Source organism: Furipterus horrens, unplaced genomic scaffold (assembly GCF_987537825.1).
Source record: "Furipterus horrens unplaced genomic scaffold, mFurHor1.1.pri manual_scaffold_13, whole genome shotgun sequence".
Classification (NCBI taxonomy): Eukaryota; Metazoa; Chordata; class Mammalia; order Chiroptera; family Furipteridae; genus Furipterus; species Furipterus horrens.
In genome coordinates, this window is record NW_028327183.1 from 54,340,783 (window position 1) to 54,359,970 (window position 19,188).

Consider the following 19,188-nt stretch of genomic DNA (forward strand, 5'->3'; position numbering starts at 1 on the left):
CCCTTTGCGCGCGAGCGGGCGCCGCTGCCTGTCCGGCACGCTCGCTCCTGGAGCCGTCTCACCTCTTTCCTCCCCTCCTCGGGATCTCCCCGTGGCTCCTCGGCTTTCCCGAGTCTCCGGCTCCTCGCCCTGCCACCTGTTCCCCCAGAAAGGCAGGATCCTGGTCCTTGCGACGTTCCTGGGGCCATGGCAGGCCTGGGCCCCGGTGGAGGCGATTCAGAGGGGGGGCCCCGGCCCCTGTTTTGCAGAAAGGGGGCTCTGAGGCAGAAGGTGGTCCACGAAGTCAAGAGCCACAAGTTCACCGCTCGCTTCTTCAAGCAGCCAACCTTTTGCAGCCACTGCACCGACTTCATCTGGTGAGGGAAGGGCGCCGGGGACCTGAGGGACGAGGGGACCAGGGGGAGAGACCCTTTCACAAGATTCCTAAGTAACGAGGGGAGAGGGGGCTGTACAGTCCTGGCTCCTGGTCCGAGGGTAGGAGGGGTCTCGTTGGGAGCCTGGACCCCTGGGTCTGAGGAAGGAGGTGCTGAGGGTCCTGCGCTCCTGGATCTGAGGGAGGAGGGGCTGGGGACCAGAATTCTTGGGTTCTAGAAGGAGGAGGCAGCTGGGGCTTAGATTCCTGGCTGCCGAGGGAGGAGGGTCAGAGGCCGCCTGTGGCTCCCAGATGTAGGGGGATCCTGGTTCCCCTTTTCTGCACTGACCTCAGCTCCTTGACTCTTGCAGGGGAATCGGAAAGCAGGGCCTGCAATGTCAAGGTAAGAGCTGGGGACCTGGACTCCTGGGACCCTCGGGGAATGGAGGCTGGGGCCCCACAGCTGAGGCTCCTTGACACACGTGTTCTCTGGTCCCCAGAGAGGCGCGGGGGAGCCCGGGGCGGGGGGTGTGGCAGAGACACAGCCTGTGGTGGGGAGGGAACTCTGATGGTGGGGCCACCGCGGAGGTGGTGCTGGGGGCCCCTCCCTTGGCCAGCTCCAGGTGGGGACATATATTTGGAGAATCTGTTGCCATGGGAACGGGGAGATTTGGAGAAGGGGAGCTGAAGGGGGGGGCTAAAGATGCAAAGTCAGAGCCCCACCCCCAGGCTGCCGTCACCATGACAACATCAACCGTCCTAGGCAGGGGCAAGCCGGGTGGGGTCACCAATGGGCGGGTGGGGGCCGGGTGGGGCCGGCAGTTATGGGGGGCGGAGAAGGGGGCGAGTCCTAAAGCACCAGCTGCTACTCTGACAGCAGAGAGAGTGAGTCAGGGTGCGGGGCGGCCGCAGAGGGGCCCCCAGACTCACTTCTGCCCAAGTTGCTGCTCTCTGTTCTCTGCTTCCTCTCTTTCCTTCGCCTCTCTCCTCCCTCTCCCATCTCTGTCGGTGGGATCGGATTTGCTCCCTCTGTCTCTGTCTTTTTTGCGTCTTTCTGCCTCTGTCTGTCTGTCTCTCTCTGCGTGTACACTCTGGGCTGTGTTTCTCTCTGTGATTCTCTGCATCTGTTTCTGTCTTTGGGTCCATTTCTTGAATTCCCATCTCCCAGTTTCTGTCTCTCTTTCTCTGCATGTGAAGCTTCCCCTTTGATTTACTCTCAGTTGAACTCTATCTATATCAGGGTCTCTCTCTCTCTCTGGTTTTCTTCCTGTCGGGGTCCCTCTGTCTCTGATTTTCTGTCCCTTAGGGCCTCTCTCTGTCTCTGTGTCGCTATGATTCTCACCTTCAGTCTGCAGCTTTGTGGTTCACCGGCGCTGCCACGAGTTTGTGACCTTCGAGTGTCCAGGCGCTGGGAAGGGCCCCCAGACGGACGTGAGTGCCCGGACACCTGGTTATTCTTCCTCAGGCCCCGCCCCCTCCCTCAACCCCTCGGCGACCGTCCCAATTTCTCCTGCTATTTTTAAGGCTGGGAGGGGAGGGGGGCTGGAGTGATAAAGGGAGCTAGTCTGGCCCAGATTCTCTGCCCTTGGCCTGGAAAGGGGGAATCAGAGAGGACTGAGACAGGCCGGAGACACAGGTGGGGGACAGAGAGAAGGCAGAGGTGAGGGGACCAAAGATGGGCACTGGGGGAGGTGGGCTGTGAACCAGTGCTCAAGACATTTAACAGCAGAAAGCTGAGGGACAGAGGGTGAGAAATACTGATGCAGACCCCGAGGTTCTGAGATAAGAAGAGAGGAGCTCTTAAAGATGCAGAAAAAGGCGGAGACCCAGAGGCAGAGACCAAGGGGCCGAGGGAGAGAGAAATGGAACAGAGGCAGAAACACACAGGAAGCAGAAAAGGGGGACCTGAAGAGACTGGGGGAAACAGAGACAGAGATACTCAGAGAGACAGAGGGGCAGATGCCCAGAGAGAGACTAGAAGAGAAAATGGTGAATATGGAAAACAGCCGAGGTTCTGAGGGAGGGAGGTCCAGCAAGATCCAGCAATACACATACGCACTCACGTGTGAGTGCGCAGATCCCCATATGCACACACACATGCATGTACAGATCCCTTTGTGCACACCCACCAGCATATACAGATCCCCCATGTGCACAGACACGTGCATAAGCCGATCCCCATTTGCACACACACCTGCATATACAGATCTCCCACGTGCACACATGCGTGCATATACAGATCTCCATGGGCACAGACATGTGCATAAGCAGATCCCCATTTGCACACACACGTGCATATACAAACCCGCCATGTGCACACATGTGCATATATCAATCCTCCACATGCACATATAATGCATGTATAGATTCCCCATGTGTACACATGTGTACATATGCAGTTTTTTACATGCATACACACAGATGCTTACAATCTCTCCTCCCCCCATCAGGGACTTACAAAAACAACCCATCCTTGATCATGCCTTCACTTTCTGTCTGCGTGTGGGGCTCTTTTTTCTGATCCTCAGTCCCTGGCTCCCTCACCTCCCTTATAAAGTGGGGTTGACCATCTAGTGTTGACCAACAGAGCTTTCTGCAGTGATGGAAATGTTCTGTGTCTGCATGTCCAGTACTGAAGCTGCTGCCACACTGCTGGTGAGCACTTGAAAGGGGCTTTTGTCACCAAGGAAGGGAAATCTAAATTCCATTTGATTTGAATTGATTTAAACCTAAATAGCCACACGTGGTTAGTGACTATGACGTAGGACAACATAAGTGTAGACATTCCAGTTTTGACAGTTTAATGAAATCACATGGGTTAAGAGGCTAGCCCAGGGTTTGACACAGGGTTAGAGATGGTTTTATGATTAGTAGATAAAGAGGGGGAGAAAGAGAGAGAGAGCACCACGCACACAGAAGTCTATGAGTGATTTTGCCAGCCTGTCAGGTGAAAATTGAAGTTTCCATAAAGGATGCGACTCCCCAGAACATATATTGAGCACCACTGACTACCAGCACCTGTAAATGTCATTAATCAGATGCCTCACCTGCCCACCTCCACTGTCAATGCTACTTCTGATTTACCCAGTGTTCATTGCGCACACTCATCAGGTATTGTGAACACAACATAGAATTGAACCCGCCCAATAGCTTATCAGGTCAGGCACTGTCATCTTCTGAGCAGGGGCCCCAATCCAGAACACCTGGGCTCAAATCCCAGCTCCATCACTTGTTGGTTCTATGAACTTCCGAAAGGTGGCTTACCAGGCTACACCTCTTGAGTTCGAGTTTGTCACCTGTAAAATGAGGGGGCTCATCATGCCCACCTTAAAGGACTGTTTTGAGGAGTAGATGACTCAAACACTTGGGACTGTACCTGGCACATGGCAAGAGACAAAATATTAATTATTGCTAAAGTTATTACTGTTACTGGTGATGAAATGGAGGTAAATAGTGAAGAGGTAGTCTTTCCTCTACATAGTGGGCTTAAAAAAAAAAAGACATTATTTATTTATTTTTAGAGAGGGAGAGAAACATCATTGTATGGTTGCCTCTTGCATGCCCCCAACTGGGGACCCGGCCTGCAGCTCAGGCATGTGCCCTGACTAGGAGTCGAACTGATGACCCTTTGGTTCACAGGCCAGCACTCAATCCACTGAGCCCTACCAGCCAGGGCTTCATAGCATGGCTTTTTTTCTTCTTCTTAATGCTTTTGATTTCATAAGCAATCGGGATCTAGGGCTTAAGAGGTGTTAAGGGGTTCACAAGTATGACTTCATTCAGTCTTCACAGGACCCCTTGCAGGGAAGGGTTATCCTCCCACCCCCGATTTTATAGGAGGGGAGCCTGGTTCTCCGGAAGAGATTGCAGGAGCCCACACAGCTAGCTGGCTAGTGGGCAGAGTAAAATTGTGGACCCTGATCCATCTAATTGGAGCCCCAGCACTGTCACCTTTTGGATTAATGACTTTCACCTTGAGATTAATAACAGCTTCTATCCCTGGGGCCCTTGTGTGCCAGTCACCCCACTGAGGGCTTTCACACACAGCATCTCAACAGTTCGGGCAGGAATCCTTTGACTGAGGGTCAGCTGAGCATCTTTAGAAGCCCAGAGCATTGAAACAGATCATGGCAGCCGCCAACCCTCCTGCCACGCCACCCAAGTATCATTAGAAATAGGATCCCCACTAAACTGCCAAATAAATAAAAGTCCATGAGTGTCCTGAATTTCCAGCCTCAGATAACTCTTGCAATGCATACTTCACAAAAGGCAAATATCAAATAACCTGACACTCAGATCTTGCTGCGCATGGAGGGGGAGTGCTTTATGAGTGCTCCAGATTCTTGCTTAATTGGACTCTAGACTGTTAGCATTGCTTCAAGATCCAGACTGTTTACTTCCACTGGGCAGAGAAGGCTGCTAAGGCTCAAAACTGGACATGAACTTGTCCCAAATCACACCGCTGGGAAATGGCCAAGCTCTTATTTGAACCCAGGGCTATGTGGGGACTGCAATAAAATCATTAATAATAACCCCAGCAGTAAGAGTGACAGGACTGAGCACATCTAGCATGTTAGGCCCTGCTGTGTGGCTTACGCTTCATTTTTCATTTAGGATGCCTGGGGTCCGGTAACTGACAGGTCAGATCTCCATTTCACCGGGGGCTCAGAGAAGACAGGTGTCAGTGGGCAGACAGTGATAGAGGCTGACAGCAAATGATCAGGGGTTCATAGTGGCCTACAGGTTCTCAAATAAAAGCTTATGTGAAGTAGGGATGAGGGCTTATGGGACTTTGGAAGCCCCACCTCCTCTGGGTCTGTCCCAAACACCATCTTGTTAGTGACAACTTATGATTGAAGATTATTTCAAAATTCAGCCCCTGCCTCACTACTCCTGGCAGTTCCTTTCCTGCTTCATTTTTTAAAAAAGATTTTATTTATTTTTAGAGAGAGGGGAAGTGAGGGAGAAAGAGGGAGAGAAACATCAATATGTGGTTGCCTCTCATGCACCCCCAACTGGGGACCTGGCCTAAAAGCCAGGCATGTGCCCTGACTGGGAATCGAACTGACGATCCTTCTTTGGTTCGCAGGCTGGTGCTCAGTCTACTCACCCACACCAGCCAGGGCTCTCTGTTTCCTTTTTCTCCAGAGACATATTACCATCCATTATAGAATATAATTTATTCATCATGTTTATTTTCTGTGCCCCTCCGCTAGAAAGCAAACGCCTGTGGACAGGAGTTATTTGTTTGTTCACGGCTGAGTCCTGACACCCAGAAAGAACAGTGCCTGGCACACAGCAGGGGCTCAATAAATGCTGTGGAGTGAATGAGTGAGGCAGATCACCAGCAAGCCCCAGAGAGCCAGACGGAAGGAGGAAGAGTTCAAAGGGCTGCTCTCCGCGGGTTCCAGACACCCTTACCGCCCCGCTCTGACCGCTCCCCTGTGCCCCCAGGACCCCCGGAACAAGCACAAGTTCCGTCTGCACAGCTACAGCAGCCCCACCTTCTGCGACCACTGCGGCTCCCTCCTGTACGGGCTGGTGCACCAGGGCATGAAATGCTCCTGTGAGTCCGCACGCGCTGCTCGAGCCAGAACTTGGCGCTTCTGGGGCCCCTTCGAAAGCGCAGTGGGTGTGGAGACGGGGGTCCCGGGCGAGGCCTGAAGCGCTGCCCCTCGTTTTGTCCCCCCACCCCTCCACCCAGGCTGCGAGATGAACGTGCACCGGCGCTGTGTGCGCAGCGTGCCCTCTCTGTGCGGGGTGGACCACACGGAGCGCCGCGGGCGCCTGCAGCTGGAGATCCGGGCTCCGACTGCAGACGAGATCCACATCACGGGTGAGGCCCCGCCCCTTCGCGCCTCGGGCCGGGCCCTGCACCCGGGAAGCCACGCCCCTCTTCAAGGCCACGCCCACAGGTGGCTAGCCCCACCTGGCCACGCCCCTTCTCCCTGGCAGCCCTGTCTCCAGCCTGGCCTCAAAGCTCTGCATGCCCTGCCTTCTGGGCGCTGGGGAAGTGGGATTCCAAAGACATCTGGGTCCAGGGAAAGGCGGCTGAGGCCTGGGAAACCTTGGTGCTGCCTGCGGGCGGGGTAGGGGGCCTCCTCCGGGATCTCTAACCCGATCGACCCTCCTTCACCTCCCCGCTCAGTCGGTGAGGCCCGTAACCTCATCCCAATGGACCCCAACGGTCTGTCCGACCCCTATGTGAAACTGAAGCTCATCCCCGACCCGCGGAACTTGACAAAACAGAAGACCCGGACAGTGAAAGCCACGCTGAACCCCGTGTGGAACGAGACCTTTGTGTTGTGAGCCTCGGATACAGGGGAAGCTGTGCTGACTGATAGAGGCTGGTCTGAGCGTCCTGGTGGCTCAGAAGACGCCCAGAGAGCAGCTGGTGGGAGGGGTTAGGACAGAGGAAACCCCCCACCAAAAAAGAGCAGAAAAGGATGATGGGAGGAGGGAATGGCGTGACTGGGGGAGAGGGATGGAGATGCAGAAGCTGACAGACAGGCATCTGTGTATTTAATCTCCATTGATGTGAACCACTTTAGAGCGGGACGGAGACAATGGAGAGGGAGGAGAGGAAGAGAGAGAGAGGGAGACCCAGAGCGGGACCCAGACACAATGGAGGACTTGGGAGCAAAGAGGTGGTTGGGTGGGTGGCAAGGAAAGAAAGAGAAGCCAACTGACAGAAAGACAGAGGGACTGAGACTCAAGGCAGGACAGAGACCTGGGATGGGAAGGGGCCGAGAGTGAGGGAGGGAGGGAGTGGAGAGATGGAGAGGGAGCTCTCTAGGTGTGCTTAGGGCCCTGGTGTCGGGAGAGGGAACCCCTACGTGAGGACCACAGTGGGGAAGGCACTTCACAGACCCCAGCTTCCCAGGTTAGGGGTCACCTTCTCCTCTGGCGGCAAGGATGGGGAGTGAGGAAGCCGGCAGCTGGGCCCCTCACTCTGCCCCACCCCTCCCGCAGCAACCTGAAGCCTGGGGATGTGGAGCGCAGGCTCAGTGTGGAGGTGTGGGACTGGGACCGGACCTCCCGCAACGACTTCATGGGTGCCATGTCCTTTGGGGTGTCAGAGCTGCTCAAGGTGCCGGTGGATGGCTGGTGAGGGCCAGGAAGGGGCGGGCGGCAGCCTCTTTGCCTCTGTGTGTGTGTGGTCTCCCTCCTCCAGGCCAATGTCATCCCCCTTGCCCCCGTCTCTCCTTATCTCACTCTTTCTCTCCATCCCTGGGTCTCTACCTCTCCCATGGGACCTCCTCCCCCGCCTGGCCCAACCATTGCCCTTTTCCTGCCCCACTCTGGTCTCTGTCTGTCAGGTACAAGTTACTGAACCAGGAGGAGGGCGAATATTACAACGTGCCGGTGGCCGATGCTGACAACTGCAATCTCCTCCAGAAGTTTGAGGTACCTGGACCCTGGCTTTCCCACGGAAAGCTCAGCCCAGCACCCCCCCAGTTCAGAGCTGGCCTTTCCGAAATGCCACTGCTGGATACCCCTGGTCCTGGGACTACAATTCCCAGAAGACCCTGAGGCTCCTTCCCAACTGGTTTTCTAGGGAATCCCTACCTTAGAGTCTAATGGGAATTAGAGTTCCTATTCATCCCTGTGGCTTGGGAGCTTGGGGGCCACCACCCCCTGCTCCAGGGCAATGTGCTCCCTCTCTGGGGGTCTGACTCTGGCTTTCTTCCCACCCTCCCCAGGCCTGTAACTACCCTCTGGAACTGTATGAGGTGAGTGGAGCTGAGGCCCGGAATAGAGTTTCATTCCTGGGTCTGCATCTCTCTTCCCTAATATCTGTCTTCATTTCCACACACGTGGACTGAGAACGTACTTGGTGGCAAGGGTTGTGTTTGCCGAAATGCTAGGTGAATCTGACTCTCAGGCAACTTCCCAAGGTAGGGACACAGTCACAGATATGATACTGAAAGCCCAGGATGATGTGCTAATCCAGAGCCCAGGACACTAAAGAAGCATAGAGGAGGCACTAACGCAGTCGGGGGGGAGGCGGGGGGGTCAGGGAGGACTCCCTTGAGGAGGTGTCACCAGAATTGATCCTTGATTGTTTCTACCTATTTACCACTGTAGTCTCTCTCTCCTCCATTCATTTACTTACTCACTCACTGTACACCTATTTCTGAAGGGATTTCATAAGCCAATAGTACAATCAGGCCATTGCCTGGGACCTCCTCTTTCAGTGGAAAAGAAAGTTACCAATAGAAAATTTGATCACCAGGAGGAATATATTTGATAATACAGGGCCTCAGGCTCTAGGGAGGTCCAAGAAGTCCCTGGCATTGCCTGGGAGAATCAGAGAAAGCTTCCCAGAGACATGAGTCCCATAGGATGGGCAGGATTTCCCAGGCAAAGAAGAGAGACACCAGATTACCAGGCAAAGAAAGGCAAGCTTTCTCCCTCTTTTGTTCTTCCATCAAACATTTTGTTGAATCCCTCTGTGAATAAGACACGGCCCTAGTCACCGGTGAAAGAGCAGCAAACAAGAGAGAGAAAAAAATCCTGCCCCATGAGGCTTAACGTTGAGAAAGATATTAAACAAAATAAATGATAACATGTTAGAAAGCAATGAGCAATGTGGAGAAAAATAAACATTAAGGAGAGTAGGCAGTGCCCTTGGAGATGTTTTTGTGATTTTAACTGCAGTAAGCGGGGAAGGGTTCACTGAGAAAGCACCACATGGCAAAGATGTCAGGGAGGTGAGCGAGAGAGAACCATGAGGACAGTGGAGAAGAGCCTTCCAGACAGAGGGAACAGCATGTGCAAAGGCCCTGAGGTGGGGACAGGCCAGCGGTGTCTGCTGCACAGCAAGAAGGACAGGCTGGGGTGGGGTGCAGCAGCAGATGAAGTCAGAGAGGGAAGGTTGCAGGGTGGGGGGAGACTTGTCACCCATTGGAAGGCTTTTGGCTTTTAAACCCAGTGAGGGCATCACATGTGGCCCGAGTTGATTTCAATCTGAACAAGATGACGACCTCTGTGTAGAGCCCAGATGGTAAAAGACAAAAGTGGGAGGAGGGAGAAGGCTATTGTGACCACAGACAGGAGAGCTGGCCCAGGGCACAGTGGTGGCAACGATATTAGACTCTGGGTCTGCTCCGAAGGTTGAGCAACACAAGTTGCATTCCGCACTCATCTCCTGAGAAGGTCACCCACCCAACAGCCTCTCACTGAGGCCTCCTGGGTTCCAAGCCACGTGCTGGGTGATGGTGGAGAAACAATCTGGCTTTAGTGGATCTTGATTTCTGACTTTGTCTATCATCCTCTGTGTGACTTGGGACAAGTTACTTAACCTCTCTGTGCCAGTTCCTCTTCTGTAAAATGGGGGTGGGATAGGGTGATAACAGGGTTTTCCAGAGGATTAATGGCATATAGTAAACTCTCTAAAAGTTAGTTAAATAATAAATAAACCCTCTGGTCTGGAAAGTCATAGAAAGTTCTTAGGCCAAGGAGGGGGTAGAAACAACTTTGATTTTCTCTCCATCTCTCCCCACCCTTTTCATTCTTGGATGCTGTCTCTCTTAGGGGCACCCCTCTTATCCCAGTCAGGGATCTGACTACCTCGGGATCTCTCCCCTTTCTCACAGAGGGTGCGGATGGGTCCTTCTTCCTCTCCCATCCCCTCCCCATCCCCTAGTCCCACCGACTCCAAGCGCTGTTTCTTCGGGGCGAGCCCTGGACGTCTGCACATCTCGGACTTCAGCTTCCTCATGGTTCTAGGAAAAGGCAGTTTTGGGAAGGTCAGATTCCTGGGGCTCTGGGGGAAGGGGCGGATGTCTGGAGGGCGGTCACATGTCTGGTCCTTAGAGGGGAATAGGACGGGAAGGACACTAGGCTGCTGAGTCCCCAGAGAGGGTCGGCTGGGGCCTCTGGGGTTCCTGGAGAGGAGAGACGTAAACATGTGGATTGCTTTCCCTGAAGGAGTGTCGGCAAAGTCAGGGCACCAGATTCCCTGAGAGGGAGCGGCAGGACCTGAGATTCTGTTTCTCTGTGCACCCTGGGGGTTCCCAAGACAGACTGGGCCTTTCGGGCCTCTGTGTCTAGGTGATGCTGGCTGAGCGTAGGGGCTCCGATGAACTCTACGCCATCAAGATCCTGAAGAAAGACGTGATCGTCCAGGACGATGACGTGGACTGCACCCTGGTGGAGAAACGCGTGCTGGCTCTGGGGGGCCGAGGCCCAGGAGGCCGGCCCCACTTCCTCACCCAGCTCCACTCCACCTTCCAGACCCCGGTAAGGACGGAGGGGGCGGAGGCTGGCTCCAGAGCCCTGCCTCATCCCCCCTCCCCCAGATGGGTCAGGTGTCTGCGCCAGGATTCTGAGCTATGGCAACACCAGAGCTTCACGTACTCCCCATGGGAGTGGCCAGACGGATGGGGTCCTTAGTGGGCGTGGTCAGGCAGATGGGATCCTCTGCGGACGTGTCCCCAGCAAGCTTGGTCTTGAGTGTTGAGTGGGTGCTTTTGAGTAAAGGATTGTTAAGAAAAGGATTACGTGGAGGAGAATGTCTTCTGAGTGGGTGTGGCCAGGATTGGGCTCCAAGTGACGAGGTCGTCGCTCTTGGATTCTGAGAAAAGGACTCATCAGAAAGAAAGTTTTCTCAAGATGTGGAGAGGGACAAGGAGTCCGCAGCGCCAGGGGTTTGAGAGGGCGTGACGCCACTTCCAAGAACTCCGAATGGGTGTGGCTAGCGTCCTGGATTTTTTAAATGATTATTATCATCATCAGTTGCAGGTGAGGCCTGAACAACTTCGGTTCCTAACAGGTGGCCAGAACTGCACGTGGGTGTGAGTGGGTGTAAAAGAGGTGTCGGATGCCGGGGATTTCCGGAGAAGGGCGGACTTCAGGCCTCAATTCTGAGAGGACGGGACCAGAACACCTAAAATTCAGAGTAACAGAGGGCGGGGCAGGTGGAGCTTCTGAGATTGTCTTGTTAGAATCTTCCGGCCTCCTGGTGGGCGTGGCCAGTTGCTGTGGGTTTCTGATTGGGAGGACCCCCAGAATTTCACGTTTTTCTCCAGGGAGTAGGAACTGACCGTTTAGAGACGCTACTCTGCTCGGCTCTCTTCCAATGCTGGGCGCACAGGGTGACAGGGACCGCCTGGTGGGCGTGTCCTCGCCCCTAAGACCCGCCCACTCCTCCGCAGGATCGCCTGTATTTTGTGATGGAGTATGTCACCGGCGGCGACTTGATGTACCACATTCAGCAGCTGGGCAAGTTTAAGGAGCCCCATGCAGCGTGAGTGTCGGCCGAGGCGAGGGTGGAGGAAAGCTGGAAAGGGGCGGGATCCAGCCATTGACTTCTGACTCCCCGCCCCCTCCTCTAGGTTCTACGCAGCGGAAATTGCCATCGGCCTCTTCTTCCTTCACAATCAGGGTATCATCTACAGGTGAGCAGCCCCATACCTTTCCATGGCGGGGGGGGGGGGGGGAGATCAGGCCCATAGAGGGGAAGGGATTTGAACTCACGGCTCTAGCCCATTGGACTCTATATTTCTACTCAACCCACTGCGCACCCCCAGGGACCTGAAACTGGACAACGTGATGCTGGATGCCGAAGGACACATCAAAATCACTGACTTTGGCATGTGTAAGGAGAACATCTTCCCCGGGACCACGACTCGCACCTTCTGCGGGACCCCAGACTACATAGCCCCCGAGGTAACCCCAACTCCACTGCCCTGGGCGCTTGTTCTCCAAGTCTGTTGAGTGGGAGTGGCTGGTTGTCTAGTATTCATAGGGAGGGGGACCAGACCCTGGGGTCCTTACATGAATGGTGGACGTTCTACCGGAGACTGGCGCAGAGGGGTCCGTGTGCTAAGCCTTCCAAGTGGGTGGAGCTGGGTCTTTAAACAGGCAAAATGGGCGGGACCTGTGGGTGAGCCTTCTGAAAGAGTGGGACCAACTCGTAGGAATTCCAAGAGAACAGGGCCTGTCACTGGACTGCTCTGAGAAGGTGGAGACGGTGTCCAGTTGGTCTGAGTGGGTGGGGCCCGTCCCCTCAGAACACTAAGCCTGGGGAGGCTGTCTCCTGAATATTTCAAGTGGGCAGGGTATGCTCTGGCTTTGGAAAGGGACGGGGCTAATGACCGGACTGCATATATAGCGTTGGAGAAGGAGGTGGCGCTGGTAGTGCGCTCCATGATCTTTCCAGGTGATTCAATTCTAGTGCCCGAGTAACCAAGCTCAGTGGTTTCAAAACCTGGCTGGTAATGAGGAGTCACATGGGAGGTTTTTGTTTTGTTTTGTTTTTAAGGTATATTTTATTGATTACATTATCACAATAGTTTCATTTTTTCCTCTTTGCTCCCCCCCCGTCACCTGCGGAGGTTTTGACAAACACACATTCCTGCCTCTAACTGTTGAGGCCTTTTGAGGCTGGAATTCTTCAGGGCTGGAAACATCTATTTTTAAACAGTCCCCTAGGTGAATCTGAAATGCATCCAGATGTAAGAATCTCTGATCTCTGAAATTGAGCCCTGTGCATCCAATACTAAAAGGAGAGCGTCCAGTTACCTAAATATTCTAGATGGGTGGGATGTGTGGCTTGGCCCTGAGGTTGTCTTTCTCTTTGGGACCAGAGGAATAACCTAAGTAGGTAAAGTTTGTTCCCCGGATTTCCCAAAGAACGGAGCTCTGGCCAAGGTATTCTCGGTGGGGAGAGTTTGTGCTAAATACACTTAAAGTGGGTAGGGTGCCCAGGGGTTGAAGCCAGAAGGGTCCTATGCTTCTTAAAGCACAAACATGAGTTCTTGCTTCCCATTCTCCCTCCATTCCTCCCCCAAATAGATCATTGCCTACCAGCCCTATGGGAAGTCTGTCGACTGGTGGTCCTTTGGGGTTCTACTGTATGAGATGTTGGCGGGACAGGTAAGGGAAGCTGGGAGAGGCTGACCTGGCTAAAGGCAACACGGAGTGAGGTGGCACCTGTTACAAGGCTTTTGTCTCAGGAAAAGCCTGGAAGTCTATAGTCTAAGGAAGTGCTAAACGGAGGGGAAGATCAAACCCAGATAGCACTGTCCGTGGTCTTGAAGTATTGTCTTCCCATGACGCCACAGGCTTCTTTGCAGAACAATGTTTTAAAATGCATAAAATAATCTCTAACTGGTGTGGCTCAGCGGATTGAACACTGGCCTGTGAACGCAAGGGTCACCGGTTCGATTCCCAGTCAGGGCACATACCAGAGTTGCGTGCCAGGTCCTCAGCTGGGGGCAGGCGAGAGACAACTACACCTTGATTTTTCTCTCCCTCTCTTTCTCTCTGCCTTCCCCTCTCTCTAAAAAATAAATAAAATCTTTTTTAAAAATGCATAAAATAAAAGGGTAGAGTTACAAAAGAAATAAATCATATTAGAATACAATCACCAACACTTTAAACATTTAATCGAATCTAATTTAACCAACTAAATAAATTTAATTTCAGTGTATATAGTTGCCTAAATATTAAACTCTGGGATGTGGATGTATATGTGATGTCCTACTAATATACTAAATAGTAATAACTTGCAGGAACAGGAAGTAAATAGGAAGGTCTACCAGTAGTTTGAAGTAGAAACGACTGATGTTTTGAAGTATCTGCAACTCTAAAGTGATTTTTAAAAAATCTGATTTCTGTTGGTGATGAAACCACAACTATTGCGGTTGTGGTTTGTTGCTTACACTCACAATCAAAGGGAATGCTAAGTACCAGGTAGACATCTAAAAAAAATGAAGATGCATTTTCCTCATCCAAGTTCATGAGCACTCTCAATTGTATAAACACCCTCTGGACCCCACATTAAGAATCCTTGCCTTGATGTTGCTCTTTCTAACCCCAGAAGAGTACAGACCAGTCATCCAACTAGAATGCTTGTGTAGCTTTTCCTGCCCTTTTCTGTGTCTTCTTGTTAAGTGACATATTGCCCAATTAATGCCCTGCTGATTTACATAGCAGATAAAGAGAGCCAGAGCAGCAAAGAGGTGCCAAGAGCTGAAGAAGCATCTGAGATAGGAAATCAAAGCATCTGGTTGGGGGGTGGGGGGAAGGTCAAGCTTTGGTGTGGTTTGCTCACATTTTTTTCCTAGGAAGTGTGTGTGGGGAGAGGGGCTTGTGTTTGTGATGGGGAATGAGGGTGTGGAAGGTGGGGAGAGGTAGTCCATCAAGTCTCTGATTTTTTATCACCTCTGTTTCCCTAGCCCCCCTTTGATGGGGAAGACGAGGAGGAGCTGTTTCAGGCCATTATGGAACAAACTGTCACCTACCCGAAGTCACTCTCCCGGGAAGCCGTGGCCATCTGCAAGGGGGTGAGAACACTGACCCCCAGATTGCCCAGACTCACAGTCCCTGAGTCCCCCCACTGCCATCCAGGGCTGCCCACTCAGTGTCTCCATGCCTATTAGAAAGTGGCTCCCACTCCTCATGTCACTTCACTTCCATCTGCTGGAAGAGGTTATATAACAGCAATGTTGTTAGAACAATAATATACTGCCCCCCACCACCTCCAGTGCAGGAATGGCCTCTGTCCCATTCTCTTCTGCTGCCCCTTCCCCCCAGCTCAGAGCAGGAAGGCTAGAGGCAGGGCCTGCCTCTCCAGAACCAGGAGGCTCGGATGAACATATTTCCACCACTTGTCCTCCCGTGGGATCTTGGGCAAGTCAGCTAAACTGTGGGAGCCTCGGTTTCCTCTTCTGGGGTTACGGAGTTAATCCAGGAGGAGGAGCAGAGCCTTCCCAGGGTGTGCGAGCACTCTGCTCCGGGCTCCTGCCTCCACATCTCCCTGACTGTCTCTCCCTCTGGGTTTCTGTCTCACCCTGTGCCTCCCTCTGCCTACGATGGGGCTTTCTACGTCTCCCCCTTTTCTGTGTTCTTCGGAATCTATATGCCTCTTGCATCTCTGTCCCCCTCTCTCTGTTGCCTTCTTCTCCCGACCCTGCACACACACTCCGGATCTCTGTGCTTCTCTCTCTGGATTTCTTTCCTCCAACCTTTCCGAGTCTCTGCCTTCATATCCGGTCCACACCCCTCTCTCTGAGAGTCTGTCTCTTGGGTCTCTGTCCTGTTGCCTCCATTGTTCATGTTCTCTGGGTCTCTATCCTCCCCCCTCTGGCTATGCTGCTCTCTCAATATCTGTTCTCCCCCTTTTGGGGGATCTTCTATCTATCTTCTTCTTCTACCCCCCCCATGCTGTCCCTCTCTCCTCCTCACCTTCCCCACTCTGAGAGTCTTCCCTTATCCCCTTCCTCTCTTTCCGGGTCTCTGTCTGCCTCTTTCTTGGAGTTTCTGCCTTCATATCTGGTCTCTGTTCTTCTCTCTGGGGGTTTGTCTCCTGGGTGCCCATCCCCCCTGTTTTCTCTGGGTCTCCAATCTCTCTTTCCCTCTACCCACCCCCATCCCCTTCTCCGATCCTGTCCTCATCCCCCTCCTCTCTTTCTGGGTTTCTCTGGCCCTCGGGCCCTGATATTTTCTTCTCCGTCTTTTCCTGGGTCTGTGGGTTTGGGTTTCACCCGCCCCCCCCGTTCTCACTCATTCTCTTTCTCTCTCTTTCGCTCTCCCTGCCCTTCCTGCCCCACCCCTGTTATTCTCTGTCCCCGGATCTCTGTGCTTGTGTCTCTGCTCCTCCATCCTTGTCTGTCTGTCTGTCTGTCTGTCTTGTTCTCTGGGCCTCCCTGTCCGGGACTTGTCTGTCTGTCTGTCTGTCTGTCTCTCTGTGTTCCCCGCAGTTCCTAACCAAGCACCCCGCGAAGCGTCTGGGCTCGGGGCCTGATGGGGAGCCCACCATCCGCGCTCATGGCTTTTTCCGCTGGATCGACTGGGAGCGGCTGGAACAGCTGGAGATCCCACCTCCCTTTAGACCTCGCCCGGTGGGTCACCTTCCGGAACAAAACCCTGTTCCTTGGGGGTGGGGCCCTCAGGAGCTCCCATACCCAAATGAGGGGGTGGGCGGGGTTCCCTCTGCGTACACCACTGAAGGGGGACACAGAGGCCATGAGGATGTGCAGGGGTTCCAAAGGAGACTGGAGATGTGTCTGGGGGACAGAGACCGGCACCCAAGGGGCGGGTGAGAACACGTTTCCCTCCCCGTGTTTGTCACAGTGTGGCCGCAGCGGCGAGAACTTCGACAAGTTCTTCACGCGGGCGGCGCCAGCGCTGACCCCCCCAGACCGCCTCGTCCTGGCCAGCATCGACCAGGCCGATTTCCAAGGCTTCACCTACGTGAACCCGGATTTCGTGCACCCGGATGCTCGCAGCCCCATCAGCCCAGCGCCTGTGCCCGTCATGTAATCCCACCTGCCACCACTAGATGTCCCCACGGCCCCCTCTGCCGCGCCAGCCTGGGCTGCACTTCACCATCTCCTTTGGAATTCTAGATCCTGCTCCCCAGCATTCTGGCCTCTGCCCCCTGGGTGCTAGGTGCCCCTGTCAAGCGTTCCTGGCATTCTCAACTCCATACAGTCTCTAGAGCATTCCAGGGCTCTAGATTCTGCCGCGCTGAGCCCTAGTTTCTCACCCACCTGGGTGTTCTGGACTCTGCTCCCCCAGGTTCCAGAGCCACCCCCCATCCCCACTCCATGGGGTTCTAGACTCTATCTTGGTAGAATCTCTTCCTCCTCCTCCTCCTCCTTCCCCTTCTCCTCCTTCTTCTTCTCCAACTCCTCCTCCTCCTCCTCTTGCTCCTCCTTCTTTTCCATTCTGGGAAATACTCAAGGGGTGCGCTGTTCCAGACTCGGGTTCGGACAAGCCCCCACCTCCAAAGCCCCACCCACCCTCACTTCATTCTGGAGTAAGTGGGAGGCTGTGCCCCAGTGCTCCAGTGCCCTCTTCCACGCTCCGGGGATGCCTGGGGTGTGCGGAGGATCCTTTCTCCGACTGTTCTCAACCAGCTTTCATTCTAGATTTCACCGTCCTCAACCCAGCCCAGCCCGCCTGCCAGGTGCATGGCTTCAGTCCTGCTCGGAACCCCCACCCCCACCCCATGCCTGCCACTCTCCACTCCCGGGGACTCCCCCCCCGCCCAGCTCCTCTTCTCTTCGCCTCTCCCATCCGGCCACAGCTGCTGGAGAATAAATTTGGGATGCTGACGCTGTGGTGTTTGGATGTTTTCTTCTAAGCTTGGAGAAGGAAGGGTGTGCGGAGGAGGGCCGACGACAGCACATAGAAACAAACAGAGAGAGAGGAAGGGAGGGGAAGGGCAGAAAGTGAGGGGATGTGCTGGGAGCCACGGAGGGAGGGAAGAAGATAGTCCCAGCGGGAGACCCAGGGAGAGACAGACAGACCACAGAGAGGACCGACGGGCATGCATGCCCCAGGAGGTGGCAATCCCCTGAACACATCAGGGGGAGACCCTGGCACAGAGACAGCAGCACGCACGCACTCACCCAGAGCATCACAGACACACTGCACCCGGACCCTGGGGTGTCCTGTGCGGGGGAGACCAACGGCAAGCCTCCCGCTGAGACACCTGGAGATTGGATCAGAGGGCCTGACTCCACGACACAGAAGCCTAAACGACCAGAACTTGTGAGCTTAAGGACCGCCGACCGAGGCAGCAGGCGGACAGACGCGCCCCCCGGGCCTCCTTCCCTTGCCCCACTTGCGAGTGGGGGGAGTGAAGAGGGTAGCGCAGATGGACTACATACCCCAGCAGACACCGCGGCGGCGGACCCTCCCCGCCAAGTGCGGCCCCCTCGCCGCCAGTGCTGATGGGAAATGTAGTCCCTGGACGGGGCAGGCTGGTCGAATGCTGTGCCTATGTCTTGTGTGTTTGGAAGGACTGAGCCCCAAACCTTCTCAGGCTCCCTCGGGGAGCCCCGAAGTCTCTTCGTTTTTCTTGGGTTTCCGGGACTCTGTCCAGTTGGATGCTGGGGCTCCCTCTGTCTCATCCAGCACCGCTGCGTTCCCCCACCCAGAGCCCGCGGATCCCAGCCCCCCACCCCCATCCCCCAGCTCCGACCCTCGGCGGGCGGCCTGCCCCTTTAAGAGTGGCCCCGCTGACATCACGGCGGGGGGGGGGGTGCTGGCCCTGCTCCCGGCTCCGCGGCGGCTGCAGGACCCGGCTCCGCTCTGCGCCCGCCTGCTGCTCTGGGGACCCCGGCCTGGGACGCCCCCTTTCGCTTCCTCCAGCCGCCCAGACCCCAGGCTCCGCCCCAGGCCCGGCCAGACCCCCAGCACTCATCAGGGGACCCCAAGGATTGCCCCTGCTGTCTCTCCTCTCAGGGTCTCCGTCTCTCTGTCTCTCTGCTCTGTCTCTCTGTCTCTCCGCCTGGCTCAAGGTGTCTGGGTCTCAGCATCTCTCAGCCCAAGGCCTCTGAGCGCCCCGGGTCTCTCCCTGTCTCTGCTGCCTGACCTCTCCACTTCCAGCGCCCCAGAGTCTCTGAGCCTGGGGACGCAGGGGTCTGGGACCCGCTCTCTGCCCCACCTCCTCTCTCTCCTCTCTCTCTCTCTCTCTCTCTCTCTCCCCTCTCTTTTAGGCCACCTCTGTGTTTCCTCGTCTCCAGCCCTGCGAGGCTCAGCATTGCTCAGCCTCGAGGTCTGGGTGCGCCTAGCCCTCTGCTGTCTCTCACCCCTCTGGGCACCCCCGCCCCTGTCGGCGCTCGGCTCGCTTTCTACCTACCCTCTCCCTCCCTGCCACCCCCCATTCTCCAGGCCCATCGCCCTCCCTCCCGCATCCCTCCCCTCCCTCCCCGCCCCTCCCCTCCTCCGCGGCAGCCAATGAGCGGCCGCGGGTCCCAGCTCCCGGCGTCGTCCGCCGAGTGAGGCCGCGGGCGCGGGGGGTGGGGGGTGGGAGACCGGGAGGGGGCCGGGACGCCGGGCTCCGGGGCGGGGGCGGGGGGCGCGGGCATCGGCGA

The 19,188-nt window shown here is 55.1% G+C and overlaps 1 protein-coding gene across 1 annotated transcript; it reads left to right on the plus strand.

Moving 5' to 3' along the window:
- On the plus strand, positions 1-17,422 carry PRKCG (protein kinase C gamma). The gene is made up of 18 exons (XM_090259492.1): positions 1-356; positions 724-755; positions 1,701-1,783; positions 5,807-5,918; positions 6,057-6,188; positions 6,501-6,657; positions 7,325-7,459; positions 7,672-7,759; positions 8,056-8,085; positions 9,952-10,104; positions 10,409-10,597; positions 11,512-11,603; positions 11,692-11,754; positions 11,887-12,025; positions 13,154-13,234; positions 14,539-14,646; positions 16,063-16,203; positions 16,436-17,422. Exons 1-18 carry the CDS (start codon positions 187-189, stop codon positions 16,622-16,624), a joined length of 2,094 nt encoding a protein of 697 aa, XP_090115618.1. The 5' UTR covers positions 1-186; the 3' UTR covers positions 16,625-17,422.
- The last annotated feature ends 1,766 nt before the right edge of the window (positions 17,423-19,188 follow it).